Here is a 17,944-nt window from a genome sequence, read left to right on the forward strand (position 1 = left end):
CAGAAGGGATTTCTTCTACCTTTGTCCCTAACACTGTACCTTCTTCAGTCGATTGTGTTTTCTGTGAAGTGGTCTTTGTAGCAGGGTCAGTGCGGTGGGATACTCGAGATCAGCTGCCCGACCTCAGGGCCCTTGTTCTCCGAGCATCGATGGGATGCTCCGGGCCCTCGTCCTGCCGCGGGGCAGGGGCTTGCCTTGCTGCCCGCCTCCACCTCTTCTCTAGTATCTTAGAGGGTTTTGAACGAGTGAACAAGAGATGTTTGTTTACAGGGGCTCTTCCATCGTGTTCTGCGTGAAGAAATCTCTTTGGCAAAACTTGTGAGAATGAAGCCAGAAGAACTTGTGTCCAAAGAGCTTTCCATGTGGAAAGAGAGATCGTCAAAGCCTGTGAGTGCCGATGGGAGAGGAGCTGCGGGTGCCAGAAGCCTGACACCAATGCCCCCCCACCCCACCCCAGAGTGAATTAATAGCCTGTTGGCATGAGAGAGTCCCCTTGGGAAAGAAGGGCTGAGGCTTCACGTTTGTTTGTCTTTTTCATCTTAGGTGATGGAGTCCAGAACTAAATTGCATAATGAGACTAAGAAGCCGACCGTTAAACAGGAAACTATTCCCGATATGGAAGATTCTCCGCCAGTATCAGATTCTGATGTAAGCGTTTAGGATTTCCAGTGCTCACGAGAGTTGACTAAGGTGATCCCGTTCCAGACGTTGTTAGGTGCCTGAATTACTGGGCAAGACACTGAGCAGACACAAGTGTGTGTAGTTGTATTGCTTCTCAAGTACTTGTATTCAGTAGTCCTTTTTCTCTTTTTTCAGTGGTTCTTAATCATGTGAGATGTTTTTTCCATGGGTGCTGCTCATTTGGAGAGGGGGTGGAAAAGAAATGACATCCTCTGCTTCTTGTGCTTTAGGAACAGCAGGAATCGGTGCGGGCGGCCCCTGAGCGGAGCGCAGCACCGCTGCTGGGCCTTGTCGGCGGCATGCTGCAGGACACGACCGGGCAGCACCGCGCGCACCTCTTTGACCTGAACTGTAAGATCTGCACAGGTGAGCAGATCCGGGGGGAGACTGTGGAGACCCTTCTCAGGACAGCTGCATTCAAACCAAGTTACACAGTGGAAAGGCTAGAATCGTTTCTTCAAGCTTAGGAAGTGAGCCCCTACCTGTATAGTGTTGTTGATTTAAAGCAGTGATCGTCTGTCTACCCAGGGGCAGGCTTTGCTCTCGAGCGTGTGGGACTTCTCACGAAGGCCTGCCTTCTGTTCTCCAGGTCAGGTTCCATCGTCGGAAGATGAGCCAGCTCCGCAAAGACAAAAGTGGTCAACTTGTGCCAAGAAGGAGGACACAACGTCCAAGCGTGACAGCTCTGCCTCTGAGCCCGCTCTCAGCTCAGCCGATGATGCGGCCCCAGAAACTCGGCCTGAAAACGCCTCGGAGCCAGACCTGGAAAGCCCTGCTCGCGCCCATTTGGAGGGAAAGTCCCTCCCGGTGCCTACAGAGGACGGCCACCCCGAGCCCTCTGCCCTGGAAGGTGCCACCTGCCCGGCCCCTGGTGGCGGCGCAGTGCTCACCACAGTCACGGTGTCCGGCCGAGACCCCAGGACTGCACCAGGCGGGCCGAGCACGGGCACGGCTCCCTCGGCAGCCCGCCCAGACAGCGTCCATCCAGCGGAGCCCCGACAGGATGTCCCGAAGCCTGTGCCGACCTCCGTGACAGTGCCCAAGTCCATCCTGGCCAAGCCGTCCACGTCGCCCGAGCCCAGATACCTCCTGTCGGTCCCGCCGTCGCCAAGCATCAGGTGCGGCCCCCGTGTGTGGTCTGAGCCGCTGAGCTGTGGCCTCTCTTGCAGATGAACAGAAGGAGCAGTAATGAGTGATTCAGTCGTTCGGCTCTGAAATCCACCCAGATATACAACTCTCCTCAATTTTCTATTTTAAAAAGGCATTTTTTTAAAGCTTCAGTTTTAGGATGACTAATTATCACCTTAGAAATATGGTTCTTGAAAACTGGAATTTGAATTTACAGCCATCCAGTTTATTGCCTATATAGTTTATATTTCTTTGACCAGAATGTGTTCATATCATTATGATTAAGGTAATTAATTTGAAAAAGTAAGCTATCAAAACTTGCAGGAATTCACTTTGCTTTTATAAACACGTTAAATAAATAAATAAATAAATAAATATATATATATATATATATATATATATATATATATATTGGGGATTCTTTGGGCAGAGAGAAAGATTCACGTATTTTCTGTGGTTTTGTTTTACAGCATTTCAGAGTCCCGGTCCCCTCCAGAAGGAGATACCACCCTCTTTTTGTCTCGACTCAGCACCATTTGGAAAGGATTTATTAACATGCAGAGTGTAGCGAAGTTTGTCACTAAGGCGTATCCTGTCTCTGGATGTTTTGATTATCTCAGTGAGGTTAGAACCAGGAGGGAGAGAAGTATGTGTGTGCGTGTGCATGCGCGCGTTTTCCACAGGCACTCTGATCCCGCACTGGAGTCAGGTGTGTGACCACCTTCCTGCTGAGTGTCTGGACGCACAAGCACCTCTGAAGGCAAAATAGGTGTTGCCAGGCCGAGCCAGCAGGCTACGCAGTTTGGACAGTGGCGAAAATTCAAATGAGAAATCAGACCCTCCCTCTTTTCTGAAAAAGCTGAAGCTTGTCTTCCTTCTCCCTCTGTTCCGCTAGAGCTTGTGCAAAACCTGAGTGTGCATGTGCCCACTGCAGGTGTGGCCAGACACGCGTGACCTGCCTTGGTGTGGAGGGGCACACGTGACAGGTCTTTTATGTTTCAAAATGAACACAACAGCCCTAGCATTTCAGACGTAACAAAGAGTGCTCAGTCACTTCTGAGACATACCTGGATCTTTACTACATGTGTATGTTCATAAAAGACAGCAGTGAAACACTTTGCTAAATGTCATCCTATTTAGCAGAAGCTTATCCTCCTACCACCCTTGGGTTTGGTCCCTCATAATCCCGGATGTTAGTCAACTAAGCAGCATTTGACACAGTTATTGCTGCTTTGTTTGGGATAGTTGCAGTTGTCTTAGTTGTGAATCTCGGGTAGTTTGGGGTCTGTCTCTCTGTGACCGCCACGGTTCCACCGGCTATTGAATCAGAGTTCATTTCACTTAGGACCTGCCCGACACAATTCACATCGGCGGACGGATTGCCCCGAAGACAGTCTGGGATTACGTCGGCAAACTCAGATCTTCAGTGTCTAAGGTACCTGCCCACAGTCTGACCTCTGCACCCAAGGAAGAAGGGGTTTGTTGACCCACGGCTCTCTCTCTGAAGTCTCGTCTTGCGCGTTAATACTTGAAATGCCTCTAGTTCGTGAGATATTTGCAGGTGGACGTTGAAGTTGATAGCTGGCTAACCTGCGAAGGGGTGTCTGAGTAGCACGACGTGGAAGCTTTGTGAAAGCGCATGTGCGGTTCAGTTAGAAATACAGATGCTTTGTCCCTTCTTGTCTGAGCTGATGGAGTGGAGGTCGGGGGAGGCGGCTGGGCTGGAGTCTGTGAACCCCTGAGATGCGGACGCAGCTGTGTGTCTGCGTGTGCAGTGCTCTTTGGGGGAGGGGCTCTGGTTTTCACTGGGGTCACAGAAGGGTTACGACCCTGGTCTAGTTCAGCCCTCCCATTTCAGAGCTGCGGGCAGCTCATCACACGCTTAGTGGTCACTTAGCTCTGTGTCAGACACTGCCCCAGACTGGCCCTGCACATAGAGTACCCCATCAGTACGAGAGCCCCAGGAGGTGGGCTCTGTGTTGAGGACAGTGGGACTAAGTAGTTTTAAAGCAGGTCCTCTGAAACCAAGATCAAACCTAGCAGTCTTGAGACTCGGGCCTGTGTCCTCTTCAGCAGCTTATTGTTCTGATGTGTTGGGCAGCAGGGCTGTGACAGTCAGAATTAGAGCTGGTCGCTTCTCTCCTCGCTTCCCTCCTGCTTTTGGGGCTTAGGTGGAAGGTGAAGCGGCTGCCTTTCCGAGTGGCCGCAGGTCAATGCTCCCCGCCCTCTGTTTGTTGCAGGAGCTGTGTCTGATCCGCTTCCACCCCGCGACGGAGGAGGAGGAGGTGGCCTACATCTCTCTGTACTCCTATTTCAGTAGCCGCGGCCGCTTCGGCGTCGTGGCAAACAACAGCAGGCACGTCAAGGACCTCTACCTGATCCCGCTGAGCGCCACGGACCCCGTCCCCTCCAAACTCCTGCCCTTTGAGGGACCAGGTAGGCCCCAGCCTTCTGCCCACACGTCCCTCACACGCCCTGCAGAGTCTGTCCCAGCGAGCTGCATGCCTCACCCAGACCCGGCCTTTGGCAGCGGAACTTGGGAGCAGGGGTGAAGCAGCGTCAAGCTGTGGGGCTTCCTGGATAGTGGAGGGTGGCACCTGAAGTCCCCTGAGGAAGGTGTGAATTGTCTTCGAAAAGTCCCGTGAAGAGGGACAAACCCGTCCGGAGCCCGCCCACCTGGCGTGAGCAGGGTGTTGGCGGCAGGGGCTAGGCAGTGCCAGGAGGGTGGGGCCTGGGCCCGGCCTGTGGGCTTGCCTCCTTGCAGGCATCAGGCCGAGCCTCTTCGCTGCAGGCATTCGTTTTGAGGAGAAATGAGAAATAGCGTTGAGACAGGAACTGGTTCTAGAAATAGTCACTTTGAAATCTGCTCAAATTCTTGTCTTTGGCAGACCACGTTCTGTTCACTCATTCCTTAGAAAGTGCTGCTTCTAAAGAATTACTTACAGGCTGACCAGAAAGAAAGTTCAGGCTTCTCAAGGGAGCTAAAGGTGATTCCAAGGGGGACGTGGTCTCTGGGGACCCAACTCCTCTTAACCCTGAGAAGTTGACGGGACTTAAGTCTCGCCTAAATGGGAGTGTCTCCTTGGCCGTGGCGCCCCCCAAAACGGCTAAGCCTAAAAGATGCTGAGTGTAACCTGCGGTCAGCGCTCTTGAAGCACTTGCTCCTACAGGCGGTAGCTACGCCCGCGCCCAGCGCCTCCGTGTCCATGGCCAGCGCCTCTGCCACAGCCAGGCACTTACGCACCCCGGTGGCTCTGTGGCTGGGCCCAGCGTCCTGGTCGGTCCCCGTGACCGCAGGGCTCGTGTCCCCTGACACAACACACGAAACTGTCTCATTGTCAAACACATTAGAAGCCAAGCTCTCCAGGGGGCTGTCCCACTCCTCGCGCTAAAGCGGTGCCACCTGACGGGCAGCAGGGAGGGCTGTGGCCGAGGTTCTTGGCGGGCAGCTCCTGGGGTGCCGGCCGGCTCCCTGGATGCCGTGTTCCTGACGCAGCGGTGACGGTGGTGAAGCCGACTTCCCGATACCGTGAGGAGCCTCCGGTCAGTCACAAGGGCGGAAGCCTGTGCGGGGCCTAGTGTGAGCATAGATCCTGTGACACGCACACTCTGCGCGTCTGTAGCAGCGGGACCTGGGAGGTGACGAAGCCCTGTTTCAGCCATGTTGGAGCCCCTCTCACGGCTCCACCTGCAGAGCCCGCAGTGGGGTTTTGCCTGACTCCGTCCCAGTGCACCTTGTCACACGAGCAGGGGGTTGCCGGGTTTGGGGCCACAGACAGACCCTGAGGGGGGCAGAGGTGGATGAGGTCAGGCGTGGTGAGGAGGCAGGGGCGCGGGGGCCACCGAGGAAACCCCCAGTTGGAGCCGTGGCGGGAGCTGGTGCAGTGCTGGGTTGGGGCCCGGCTGGCAGAGGGAGGGGGCCGTGCTGGGTGTTTCGGGGTGACACGGGGACAAGGAAGGCTGGGCAGGGCGCTCACTTCATCTGCTAAGTGACCACACTTGATGACCAGCGGAGTGGACATCACTCCTCCACCTGCATTCCCAAGGCTGTCACTTCCTGAAGGGGATGCTCAAAAGCCTGCAGGTTTTCATCCACAATAGAGAACGAGTGTTTCATTAAAATAAAGTAGTAAGAGGGGTTTTGGAAACGTGACTGTATGGGAAATTTTACCATAAACTTTTAAAGACATTTTTTTTAATCGAAGGGCTTCTAAATTTCAGCTTGTTTAATTTAGTATATATGTTTTTAATTCTCCTGATACCTTTGTTTGATATTAACGTCTGTGTGTGTTCTGTACACTTGCACATCAGCCAGACTCCCTTGGCCCCAGGCCACGTTACCTACCTGAGCTGCTTGGCACGTTAGTATCGTGACTTGGTGCTCCCTGGGTACAGACATCCGTGTGTCCCAGGCTCGTGTCCCAGGCTCGTGGTGTGTGTGTCATGTGCGTGTTGTGTGTGCATGAGTGTTTGGAAGGTGGGCTGGGGGTGTTCCTCCTGTCTCTGCACAGCATCCTTTGACGGCACAGGTCCAGTCTGAGGGGCTGTGGTGTCCCTCGATGGAGCAGCCAGTGGGCTTGAGCACATGCTGCCCGGCAGCGCTGGCCCCACAACCTGATGGGAGCACCCTTGACCCCCCACGTCAGCCCCGCAGCTGGGAGTGCCCTCACTGCCCAGGGTTGTCGTTGCCTGAGGTCTCAGGGCCAGTAAGCATGGAGTCAGGGTCCGCCCTGGCCGCATCTCTATCCCAAGGCCTTCGGGCAGCCCGCCAGCGGGCGGGCCTCTGGGAGGAGGAGGGCAGGTCTGTGGGAGTGGAGAGCGCCTGACTGGGCACGTCCGTCTCTGGACTTGGGAGCCCCATAGATTTTGACAGTATGGCTCACTGGAGAAGCAGGCGAGGACACGAGGTGTTGAACCCATGTGCAGAGCCGGAGAGGCCTGCGTGGCCTGCTCGTGGTCAGCGTCCTCTCCACCCCGCGCTTGGATGGTGGACGTGGGGTGGTCTCCACGCAGAACCCACAGCCCAGTCCCTGCACGGCAACAGAGCCCATCTGAGCCCAATCTGCCTCCAGGGCGTTTTGTCCTCCTGGGCTCCCTCGACTTGTCCCAGAGGCGCCAGGCTGTCACCACGTCACACAGCCTGGAGGACAGCTGGGAGGCCCACGTAAGTCTGAGCCAGCGGACAGTCCTTCCACTGTGGACATGGCTCAGCTCAGTCCCACGCACACTGACGGGGCTCCACCCATGGGGACTCGGGTCTCAGCTGGTCCGCGCGTCTAGGGGCTTTATTCACGGAAGGAAGACCAGTCAGATGGGACGCTGGGCCTAGGCCAGGGTGCCCGGCCCTCCCGAGGGGGTGGAGGGCGCCTGTCGAGGGCCCTCGGGCATCTAAGGTGTGGACCACCCTGAGCAGAGGACAGGGACCTGCCCTCCGAGGCATTGCAGGGAGAGGGCTGTTCTCTTAGGCTGGCTCCATCCGTGGTGTCTGCCTTCTGTCCTCACTCTTAACTGCTTCCTAAATTAGCAGACCGTTTCCGTGACTTGCAATATTGTCAGGTAAAAGCACGTCTTCAGTTTCTGCGTGTCTGCCTGCGTAGCTGTGTACAGATGTTGTATCAAAGGCAAAATCGTGCTGAATGGAAAGTGCTTCTCTCTCCTTTGAAATCAATAAAAATATTTCATGGAAACTGGCCATCGTTTGTCTGAATTTGAACCGTTTGGTAGCTCTTGGTGCCCATCCAGGTGCACTGTGACGGAGGACTGTCTCCACCTGGCTTTGCCTCAGCCGACGCCAGCGTGCTTCCGGCTGTGCGGGCGGCGGTGCTGCGCTGGGGGCGCCTGGACATGGGCGGGCGGACGGATGGATGACGCTCTCCTCACTGGGACGTGGAGCCCTGGCTTTGCACAGGTCTTAGGGACCCAAGAGTGGGAGCGGGCGAAGTCTGCATGGGAGCTGAGTGTGGCGGGCGGGCAGCTGCTTCTCCCTGTATTTGCTGGGTCTCTGCCCAAGTCCTCTTTGAGGACGGTTGCTGCTAACTCCAGCAGTTTCTATTCCCGCAGGTGTGGACGTTTTGTCTCGTCGGACTCAGACCATAAGAAGGTGTTCACTGTAAATACTGAATAGTGGAGCATGCCAGGTAGATTTAGGGGTAAAAGCCTCATTTGATAGTTGGGCAGCTTTCAGCTGGTTTATTAATTAAAACTAAACCTCGTCCCCCGCTGTGCCACGTCCAAGGTGCATGGGGGCTGCTTCCCCCGCGGCCCTGTTGCTGACACACCTGGACACAGATCGTGGTTTGGGTCTTGGCTCAGGAAATCCACACACACCTTTTCAGCTGTCCCTCGTCCCTGGGTTTGTCCACTTCTCTCTTTGTACGGGTGGTCTGGGGCTGACCCTTTCACCGTGAAGACTCGGGGACCTAGATGCAGCTAAGAAGGCTTGTTTCATCCACACGGGACATCGTGGACACGTTTGCTCCTGCAATTTGGAGGGGGTCGGGCAGGGGTGCCGACACCCCGGTGCTCAGTCTGACCAGTACCCCTTGTCTGGAAATGATAGTTCAGTGGCCTCCCACGTAGTTCTCATCTACCTGATGAGTCATAAGCCTCACCACTACCCTCAAAGGGAGGTCGGTAAGTAAGCACCCGCTTGTAGCCATGGGACAGAGGCCCTGTGCGGAGCCGGGGGGGCGCCCCGGGCCCCCGGCGGGAGCCCTGTCTCTGCACGCAGCCAGCGGGCTCACTGCTGCTGCGCCTTCTCGGGGCGCCCTTTCCTCTCCAGGGGTCACACTCAACAGTGGGCGCGCCCACAGGGGCCCCAGGCAGGAAATGGGGCCTTCGGGGGAAAGCTGTCCCTGCCACCGTCCCAGTGGTAGTAGCCCTTTGACTGTGTCCAGCGTGCCCTTGCCAGGCGCCTGTCATGAGGGTGCGGAGCGGGGTGGAACCAGACGTGCCCTCACCTCCCTAACGGTCACTGCCGAGGCCCCGGTAGCACAGTGAATCATATTCTTCCACGAGTAAGTTATCTCCACGGTGCTAGTTACATTTCAAGTCTCCATGCAGCCATAACATGCACAGGTGAAGCAGATAAGATTTGACTGCTTCAAACACAGCCCAATTTAAATGTAAAATCCTGGGGAAGATTAGTGGGGAAATGCAAAACTAACACTCCTCCAACTCTGGAGCTTTATTAGATCGCTTACGGGTGTGTGTAGATGAAGTAGTTGAGGGCTGAAAGCACTTAAAAATACTAGCTGCTTAGTTAGATGCTGGTCTGCAGGGAGTTTACTGTTTTTGAAACAAATGTAAATGTTAAGTAATTTAATCCTAACCTCACCTGTGATGCCTGTGACCACAAAGGGTAGAGTCTAGAGAATTTTGCCAAGTCGGGGGTGTATCATTTTTGTTAGGAAGCATATAAAGCTGTTGCAAGTTGTAGGGCTGGCACACCTCCCGAGGACAGGACCCCATCTCCCTGGATTTAACGCAGTGACTTAGCCTCCACACACAGCGTCTTTGACCTGAAACGCGATTCATGCTGCAAGCCCTGGTGTTGGCACCTTAGAGGTTTAGCTCTTCAGAGGTAGCATAGCCCATCTGCATTGAGGACAATGAGGACGGTCGTGGGCCCTGGGCTGCTGAGAGGACGCCCCCGGCCAGGGCTCCCCAGCCCTCCCCGCCCCCGCCCACGTGGGCCGAGCACATTCCTCTGCTGCTTCTGCTCCCGGGGCTGGCCAGCGCGCTCCAGCTTGTGGCTCGGCTGGGGACCTGTTCTGCCAGCTCTGGGGCAGTGTCAGTGACAGTCGGTCCAGAAAGGGCCACGAGAGCCAGTTGAGCTATTGACTGTGCCCCAGACTGGATATTAGTGAGCTGTAAATTATTCAGTAAGTGGCTGTTACAGTGAGTGAGAGACTTACTATTTTAAGTTAAAATAATTCATTTTGATTAGAAAGCGAACTTGATAGAATATCTTCCACATCTGAGCAGAACCATCTGGATGCCATGCTCAGTGCAGTGGGCCTGGCCTTCCTGTCTCCACGCCCTCCTTTGCCCAGCTCCTCCTTCCCCTGAGTCACCACTGTCATTAGAAGGGCAGGCAGAGGACATTCTGGAAGCCATTCCTCTTATCATGAGTGGGTGTCTTCATGGGCACCTCAGCCCTTGAATGTCAGCCTGTGAAACGAGGCGCTGAGCACAGTGGGGAGGGGGGCCAGGAGTACCTCGCCGATCCATGCGGATGCTGGGCCAGCCCAGCTCACTCTGGCATGCCAGGTCTTCCTCCTCCTCGGGGGTGGGATGGGACATCCGCCACCCTCGTGCTCGGCATGTCAACCCATCTCTGTTGGAATTTAGGAAGGGTGACAGGCGCTCAGAACTACACAGTGGGTGTCCAGAGACAGCTATGTGATCTGTGATAACTTAAAATCACAGAAAGAATAGGAAAAACAGTGCTGATTTTCTTTTTTAGTGAGTCAACAAAAAATATATAGCATGAATGTCTTTTACACAATAGTGATTTATGTGTAAATTGAGTTTATACGATTTGATTAATTTTAAGTATGCTGTTGAAGCAAAATTGTGGTCCCGTGTTTATCGTTTCTCCCTAACTTACTGATCTGTGACTTGGGCTTCTCTGTTCCCCTGTTGGTATTCCGGGTTTGTTATTACTGTGAGGGTGGAGGGGCCGTACAGAAACAGTAGCATCCCTGGTCCAGTACACCACAGTCCAGAATGTGTGGACCAAGAATTTGTTAAGAAATAATTATTTTTTAAGAACTGTGCAATGTTCTGAAATTCCCAGCGTGTTCTCCACGTGGTCTGTCCTTTGTTGCCCCTGTCCTGAACACCTTTGGGCTTTAAGCCGCACGTCCTGTGTTGACAGAGACCTGAGCGTTCGGTAGCTTTTGAGAAGTTACTGGTCATTGAATGTCTTTCTAAACCTGCAAGAACATTTGTTTTAGGCATTTTGGTCAGCATCACTTTTCCCATCAATTGTAATTTTGACACCAGTGACTCATGAACTTATCGAATGGCGTGTGCTATATCGATCAGTGTAATTTTGTTGATCATTATAATTGAGTTGTAGAACTGGTCCTTAATTGAACCTTTAATTTTAGTATGAATAGCTTAATTTACATATTGCAGCTCATAAGTTAAAGTCGAAAGGGGGTGCTGCCTTCCTGATTTGTAGCAAGAGGCAGATAAAGGAACACAGCTAAGAGTTTGTTTAGAAAACATCCTGGTACATACAGGCTTCGTTCCCAGTAGGTGAACGGCCTGGAGTGTGTGCGTGCTGGCCTTCCCCACCTCCCCCAGCGCGCCTCTACCCTAGCGTTGTGTATAATTGAAAATCTGTAATAATTTTAGCACTGGGCGAATGCACGTGTGCATGGGGCCCTTGGTTTTGTGGTTTGTGGGCCCGTCAGGCTGGGCAGGTGTGCGGAGCAGTCTGCGTCTTTTGCAGCCGGTCTGCAAACACTTGGTTCTGTTTTGCCACAGAATCTCCTCCTCCTCCCTCTGGAAGCCACCCCCCCACCCACCCACCCCTCCGCCGCCACCGCCCTTCGCGCCCAGAGTTGACCCCTGAAGGACAAAAGCTACAATTCGATTCTAAAACTTGCACAACTGTTTTGCTTTTTAGGTCTTGAGTCACCGCGTCCAAACATAATCCTGGGGTTAGTAATCTGCCAAAAAATAAAGCGGCCTTCAAATGCTGGCGAATTAGACAAGACAGAGGAGAAGCGGCCCCGTATTCAGACACAAGAAGAAATGGATCCCGTCCACCCCAGGGTGCCAGCAGCCCTGCTCCCTGAGAAGAAGCCCCCCAAGTACCCGCTGTGCCCAGGGGACACGGCTGTCAGCACCACACCCCCGGGGTCTCCCCCACCCCCACCCCCTCCTCCAGAAGCACCAGGTGCGCCGGCCTCGTCTTCCATGTTACAGATACTGTCGTCGCTCAAGCCAGGAGCCACGAACACTGTCACAGCATCACCCGCGTCAGTGACGGTTGCGGTGGCCGCTTCCTCTGTCACTTCCTCTTCTTCAAAAACAGCTTCGCCCCTAGAGCATATCCTGCAGACTCTCTTTGGGAAGAAGAAGGCATTTGACCCCCCCACCAAAGAGCCTGCCGAGTCGGCCCCAGCCCCCCACCAGGACTCCAGAGCCAAAGCTGGCGGCGGGCTGCCGGCGGCGCCTCTGCTGGACCCAATTGTCCAGCAGTTTGGTCAGTTCTCAAAAGACAGACCTCTGGAGGAGGAGGAAGACGACAGGCCGTATGATCCCGAGGAAGAGTACGGTCCTGAGAGAGCCTTGGACACTCAGCTCGGAGACCGCGGGAGACGCCAGGACGCGGACAAGGCCGCGGAGGCAGCTGAGCGGGAGGAGGTGGCCTATGACCCGGAGGACGAGACGATCCTAGAAGAAGCCAAAGTGACCGTCGACGACCTACCCACCAGAATGTGTGCGGACGCGCACGGCGGGCCTGGCCTGCCGGCGCCCTCCCTGGCCGAGCAGCAGCAGATGATAGAGGAGCTCACCAAGCAGATCGAGGAGCAGCAGAGGCAGGTGGAGGAGCAGGAGGAGGCGCTCAGGCAGCAGAGGGCGGCCGTTGGGGCCTCCATGGCCCACTTCTCCGTGTCGGACGCGCTCATGTCGCCGCCGCCCAAGGCCGCGCTCCTGCCGCAGGAGCCGCAGGCCGCGGCCAAGCCGGCCGCGCCCCCCGCTGGCAGCCAGGCCCCGGGCCCGAGCACCGAGGCGCGGCTGAGCCGGGACCCGCGGCAGGCCCGGCGGCTAGCCACGGAGGGCAGCGAGAGCGAGGCCGCCCCGAGGCCCCCGCCGGCCAGAGAAGTGCCCGGAGGGGCCGCTGCCGGCCTGGGGCTACTGCCAGCCCCGGAGGAGCCAGAGACAGTCCCTCCACCGTGGGCTCCGGGCGAAGAGGCCCCACTGCCGGCCAAGCAGGACGGCCCCCTGCGCGAGCCCACGGAAAGCCCGGGGCCTGAGGGCGCGGCCGGCGGGGACGGCACGGCCAGGCCTGCCCGGAAGGTGCTGCTGCCCACGCCGCCGGGCGCCTCCTTCCAGGCCCTCTTCCCTTCGCAGCACGAGGGCCAGAGCTTCCACCCTCCCGGAGGAAGGGATCCTTTCTCGGGTCCAGTGTACACCTCTCAGGAAAAACCTCCGGGCTCTTGCCAGTACGAGGATCAGAGAAATGCTCAGTTTCCCGAAAAAAGTGACTCCCTGGCAGCTGAAACCGAAGGAGACAGAGAGCCACAGCCCAGGCCAGGTGAGGGGGCCGGCGCGTTCCCCACCGCAGCACAGAAAGGGGGGCCGCTGCCCCAGGTCCAAGGCCAGCGGGAGCCTGCACCGCGCGCTTTCGGGATGTCGGGCCTTCACGGCCCCAATTTCACAGGCCCACGGGGGCCAGTCCCTCCGTTCTCAGAAGAGAATTCTAATAGCGACGGGCCGAGAGGGGGGCCTCCACCAGCCAGATTCGGGCCCCAAAAGGGGCCGATCCCTTCCTTGTTCTCAGGGCCACACGGGCCACCTCCCTACGGGGACGGGAGGGGCCCGTCCCCCTCCCACCTGGGCGGGCCCAGGGGAGCAGGGCCGCCTCCATTTGAAGACCGCAAGGACCCCCACGGGGAGAAGAGGGAGTTCCCGGAGGCCCCGTACGGTGAGGCCTCGGGCCCCCCTGGCCAGTGCGAGGGGCCCGAGCAGGCCCCGTTCCTGGGAAACAGGGGTGCCGCGCCTTTCCAGTTCGGGGGCCAGAGGAGGCCTCTGCTGTCGCAGTTTAAAGGACCCCGAGGTGGCCCTCCTCCCTCTCAGTTCGGAGGTCAGAGAGGCCCCCCCGCGGGCCACTTTGTGGGCCCGAGGGGGCCGCACCCTGGGCAGTTTGAGGGCCCCCGGGGCCAAGGTCCTGGATTCGTGCCGGGACCCAGGGGGATGCAGCCGCAGCAGTTCGAAGAGCAGAGGGTCCACTCGCCGCCCAGGTTCACCGGCCAGAGGGCACCGGCGCCCTTGCCCTTTGGGGGGCCCCGGGGGGGCACTCCCTTCCCCGAGAAGAGCGAGTCGGCGCCTCCACGCTTCCACTTCCAGGGCCCGGCCACCTCCGGACCCAAGCCGGCGCCCCGGCCGTTGCTGGAGCTGCCCAGCCACCCGCCCGCGCCACCCGCCGCGCCAGCCCCAGGCCCCGAGGCCGAATTCCGCGAGGGCAGGGGCCACGAGTACAGAGGACCAGGCTTCGAGGGGCGGCCCCGGGACAAGGCCCCAGAGGAGCCCGAGGCCCCGCCGCCTGACAGCCGCCCGGGCCGGGCCCTCGAGGACCGGCGGCGCGAGCGGGAGCGTGGGAAGCCCTGGGAGCGGGAACGCGGCCGGACCTGGAGCCGCGAGCGGGACTGGGACCGAGGCCGAGAGTGGGACCGACACCGCGACAAGGACACTGGCCGCGAGTGGGACCGGGGCCGCGAGCGCAATGCGGGCAGGGACAAAGGGCGCGAGTGGGACCGGGCCCGAGAGCGGAGCCGCAACCGCGACCGCGACCGCAGACGTGACCGGGAGAGGTCCCGCAGCAGGGACCGTGACCGCGACAAGGCCCGCGAGCGGGAGCGCCGCAGGGACCGCAGTCGGAGCCCGGAGCGACCCCGGGACCCCAAGGCTGAGGCCCCGCGGGCCACCGCCCCCGCCGCCCAGACCTAGGGCCTCCCGTGAAGCCGCGCTCACGTGCTAAGCAGGTGGTCTTGGAAAGAGCTGGGAGCTGAGGCACAGGACAGAACCTTCTGGACTTGAGAAATTACTGTAGTTTTGTGTGTGATGGTTTCTTACAAAATTTCACACCTTTACAATTCTGACGCTTTTTAAGTAAAAACTAAGAACTCTTTAACATTTCCATTTAATGTACTGAAATGGGAAAGTACCTACAAAAGCATATTGCTTTTTCAGATTATAAAGTTATCTTTTCTAATAACTTGACTATTGTAAATTTTAAGGGAGTTTAGTGGACCTCAGAGCCATACCTTTCCTGACATCTCATCTGTGATACCTGTTTCCAGAAGCTGACTTCACAGGGTTCGGGGCAGGCGGCCGCGTGTTTCTGTGCATGGCTGTGTCAGCTCGTCTCTGGAATGTTGAGAAACACCAGACTTACAGGTGCATCTTTCTCTTGTCATGAAGAAATTTGAATTACAAATTTCAACCAGGAAACAAAAACACATTTCTTGGTTTTGCTCAGTGTTTAGGTATCGCCTTACATGTTCCCCCCCACCCCCAAACGTGATTAAAAGCAACATCTGAATAGAAATTGTGGAATTTTAAATAACAATTTATTTTAAAAGGTTTAAATTTTACCAGCCTAAAGAAAGTGAGAAAAGAAAGCAGTTAAGTGTACTTTAAAAGGCAGGGCGGGTGGAGGGAGTAGGTTTCTTTGATTTGGATAATCAGGAACGTTTTGTTTGTTGAACTTTACCATCTGAGCGGTTCGGTTCGTTCTCTGTCCCGGGAAACGTGCACGAGCTGCTCCGCACTGTGGTACTTGTCAGGTGACAAATCTCAACGTTTGTCATTGAAATGGAACAATGTTTGTGTAAAGCCTGAGATGAAAATAGTGATACTAGCTTAAGAACTGCAAACTAGAAAGCTTTTCACTGTGAGACACAGTATACCGCTTCTCGTCATGTATATTTTCCAAGTACTTCTGAAGTGCAAAAGAGAGAAAAAACTTGCTAATTTATTTGACTGTACAAAGAAACTTTGATAATTTTTTTATATTTTCATAAACTTACTTTTGCAAATATAAAATTAGAGAATTTCATTTGTTCTTTGGAGTCTGTTCCACTGTACATCACTACAGATTTTTCACTTTCTAGCACAAACGTTTAAGTTATGAGAACATCGAGAACTTAGCAATTTGGAGTGATTGGTGTTAGAGACCCTGTCAGTAGGTTACGTTAAAGTGGCGACGAGTTCCAACATCTAACGAGATGTGAAGGTTTTTTTACGTGTAAAACAAAATTTTTCTAATTTAAATACAACCAATGTAAAAAATCGAGTGTGTTTCTTTAGGTTTACTTGATAGAAATTTCTGTAAATTGTATTTTATATTGCAAAGTATTATATCACTGTACATTAAAACATGGAACTTCATAGCTTTGTTACTTGAAGTAGAATAAACATCTACAGAAGATTTTCTGTCTCGTGTGGCATCGCGTTGGAAAGTCGGGTCTGGAGAGGGATGCCTCAGCTCCCGCTTCTTGGCAGTCGGCATGGTGTGGGCAGCAGTGCCCTTTGGCCTGAAGACCCCTGCCGGATGCACCCCGTTCCCGGGATGGTTCCAGCACAGGACCCGATGTCGAGCAGGAAGCCCGAGGCCACCAAGGGAAGGACGGAGAAGCGCACGGTCAGGGGATGACAGAGACGTGGGGCCAGGTGGGGGTGGGGCAGGCGGTCGACAAAGGTACCGGCAGGGTCGGCAGGCACCCAAAAGTCCCGGCCGCTGACTCGGGCCTTAAAAGGAGCACCAGGCTGGTCACGAGCGTGTGGTGAGGCGGAGCTCGTGGCCCAGGCGCCTTGCCGGGTGGAATAAGGGGCAGGGGCTGGACCAGCAGATGCGGTGCCTTCAGGTCAGGGAAGTGGCTGCTGCTGGGAGGAGAAGACAAAGGTGTGGGCCTTGCCCTTGAACTTCAGGGCCACCAGTGACTGGCCCCAACCTGGTGGCCCTTGTGCCAGCATTTAGCTTCTCAGCAAGTTTGTGCACCCATCGCCCGCCGTGAGCCCAGACAGCCAGAAAACATCCCTCGGGCAGGACAGGCTCTACCCCTGTGGGCTGGAGAGTCAGTAACTTATTGTCTGGTTTCCCGTCTGAGCGCATGACAAACCAGGGGCGAGTGCCGCAAAGCGGGGGTCCCGCGAGGGGATGCCGCCATCACTGCCGTCTCAGAAAGGCGTCGGGCCAGGCGAGGCCAGGAGGGTGGCCACTCGTCTACGGAGAACCTACCGCGCTAGGCTGACCTCGGGGAAGACCGCCCTACGGCGAGGTCCTGCCAAAGAGGAAATCCCGAATCCTGCAGGATAGACGCCGAGCAGGGCTGGGCACTGTGCCCGGCTCCAAAATGCGTGAGTCCCTCCGGCCTGCAGGCTGCTGTCCAAGCAGTTTTCCCAAAACATCGGGGAAAATATGCCCAAGTTTTAAAATCCTCTGTCCCTTGAGTACAGCTGGGACGTCTGCATCCTCCCCCAGCCCTGCTTTATCTGCTCCACAGAATATCCTCCCGCGGCGCCCGCAGCTCTGTCCTCACGCTGCCGGCTACCCCTGCTCTCCTCCAGGACCAGCCCTGACGGCTCCAACCCGGGACCCCGTTTAGCCAAAGTCACTCACACACAATCAGGTGCGCCGTGCAGCGCTTGGCTCTCCGGAAACCTGGCATGAGGGCTCCCTCCCTCTGGAGGCCTCGAGGGCCGCGGTGCCTGGCAGGGCCCCGTATCCCATCCAGCTCCGCAGAGGCAGCCGTCGCGGAGGCTGAAAGCAGCCTCCAAGGGAGGATCACACCCCAGGGGCCGGACCCTCCCCACCGCCGCACCAGCAGGTCCAGGGCCAGGGAGACAGCAGGGTGAGGGCACGGCGACGGGGACCAACTGGCTGTGCCCTTGAAGGGGCCTGAGCAAGGGTTGGGGAGGCCCCTCAGGGTGGGGATGGGAGCTCCTGTTTTGGGATGGCTCTGACGCCTGCTTCCCACCAGATATTTAGGAAAGGGGAGGCCCTCCAACACCACCCACACTTTCCACCCAGCGGTCACCACGGGCAGCCACCTGTATCTTTTCCCTTAATCTTTTTTTCCCTCTATTTTTCTTTTACAAAATTGGGATTCTATACATTCTTGTATCTTTTCTTCACTTCTTATAATCTGGGCAGTTCCCAAAGGCATCAAGTATTCATCAAAAGCATCATTTAGGACTTCCCTGGTGGTTCAGGGCTTCCCTGGTGGCGTAGTGGTTGAGAGTCCGCCTGCCGATGCAGGGGACACAGGTTCGTGCCCTGGTCCGGGAGGATCCCACATGCCGCAGAGCGGCTGGGCCCGTGAGCCATGGCCGCTAAGCCTGCGCATCCGGAACCTGTGCCCCACAACGGGAGAGGCCACAGCAGTGAGAG

At 56.2% G+C, this 17,944-nt stretch overlaps 1 protein-coding gene across 3 annotated transcripts in view; it reads left to right on the forward strand.

Annotated features, from left to right (window-relative positions):
• DIDO1 (death inducer-obliterator 1) overlaps positions 1-15,982 on the forward strand; it is a 51,224-nt gene extending 35,242 nt beyond the window's left edge. For 2 of the 3 annotated variants that reach the window (XM_082643516.1, XM_082643515.1), the window contains exons 10-17: positions 271-387; positions 544-648; positions 912-1,047; positions 1,271-1,799; positions 2,280-2,433; positions 3,155-3,244; positions 4,050-4,245; positions 11,450-15,982. In XM_082643516.1, coding sequence (XP_082499642.1) covers positions 271-387; positions 544-648; positions 912-1,047; positions 1,271-1,799; positions 2,280-2,433; positions 3,155-3,244; positions 4,050-4,245; positions 11,450-14,499 — 4,377 coding nt within the window. In that variant the 3' untranslated portion in view covers positions 14,500-15,982. Of the gene's footprint in view, positions 1-270; positions 388-543; positions 649-911; positions 1,048-1,270; positions 1,800-2,279; positions 2,434-3,154; positions 3,245-4,049; positions 7,458-11,449 lie in introns of those variants that run through there. The other variant, XM_082643517.1, reaches the window with a different exon arrangement.
• The last annotated feature ends 1,962 nt before the right edge of the window (positions 15,983-17,944 follow it).

The sequence above is a fragment of the Mesoplodon mirus genome, assembly GCF_964341445.2.
Source record: "Mesoplodon mirus genome assembly, chromosome: 15".
NCBI classification, from domain to species: Eukaryota; Metazoa; Chordata; class Mammalia; order Artiodactyla; family Ziphiidae; genus Mesoplodon; species Mesoplodon mirus.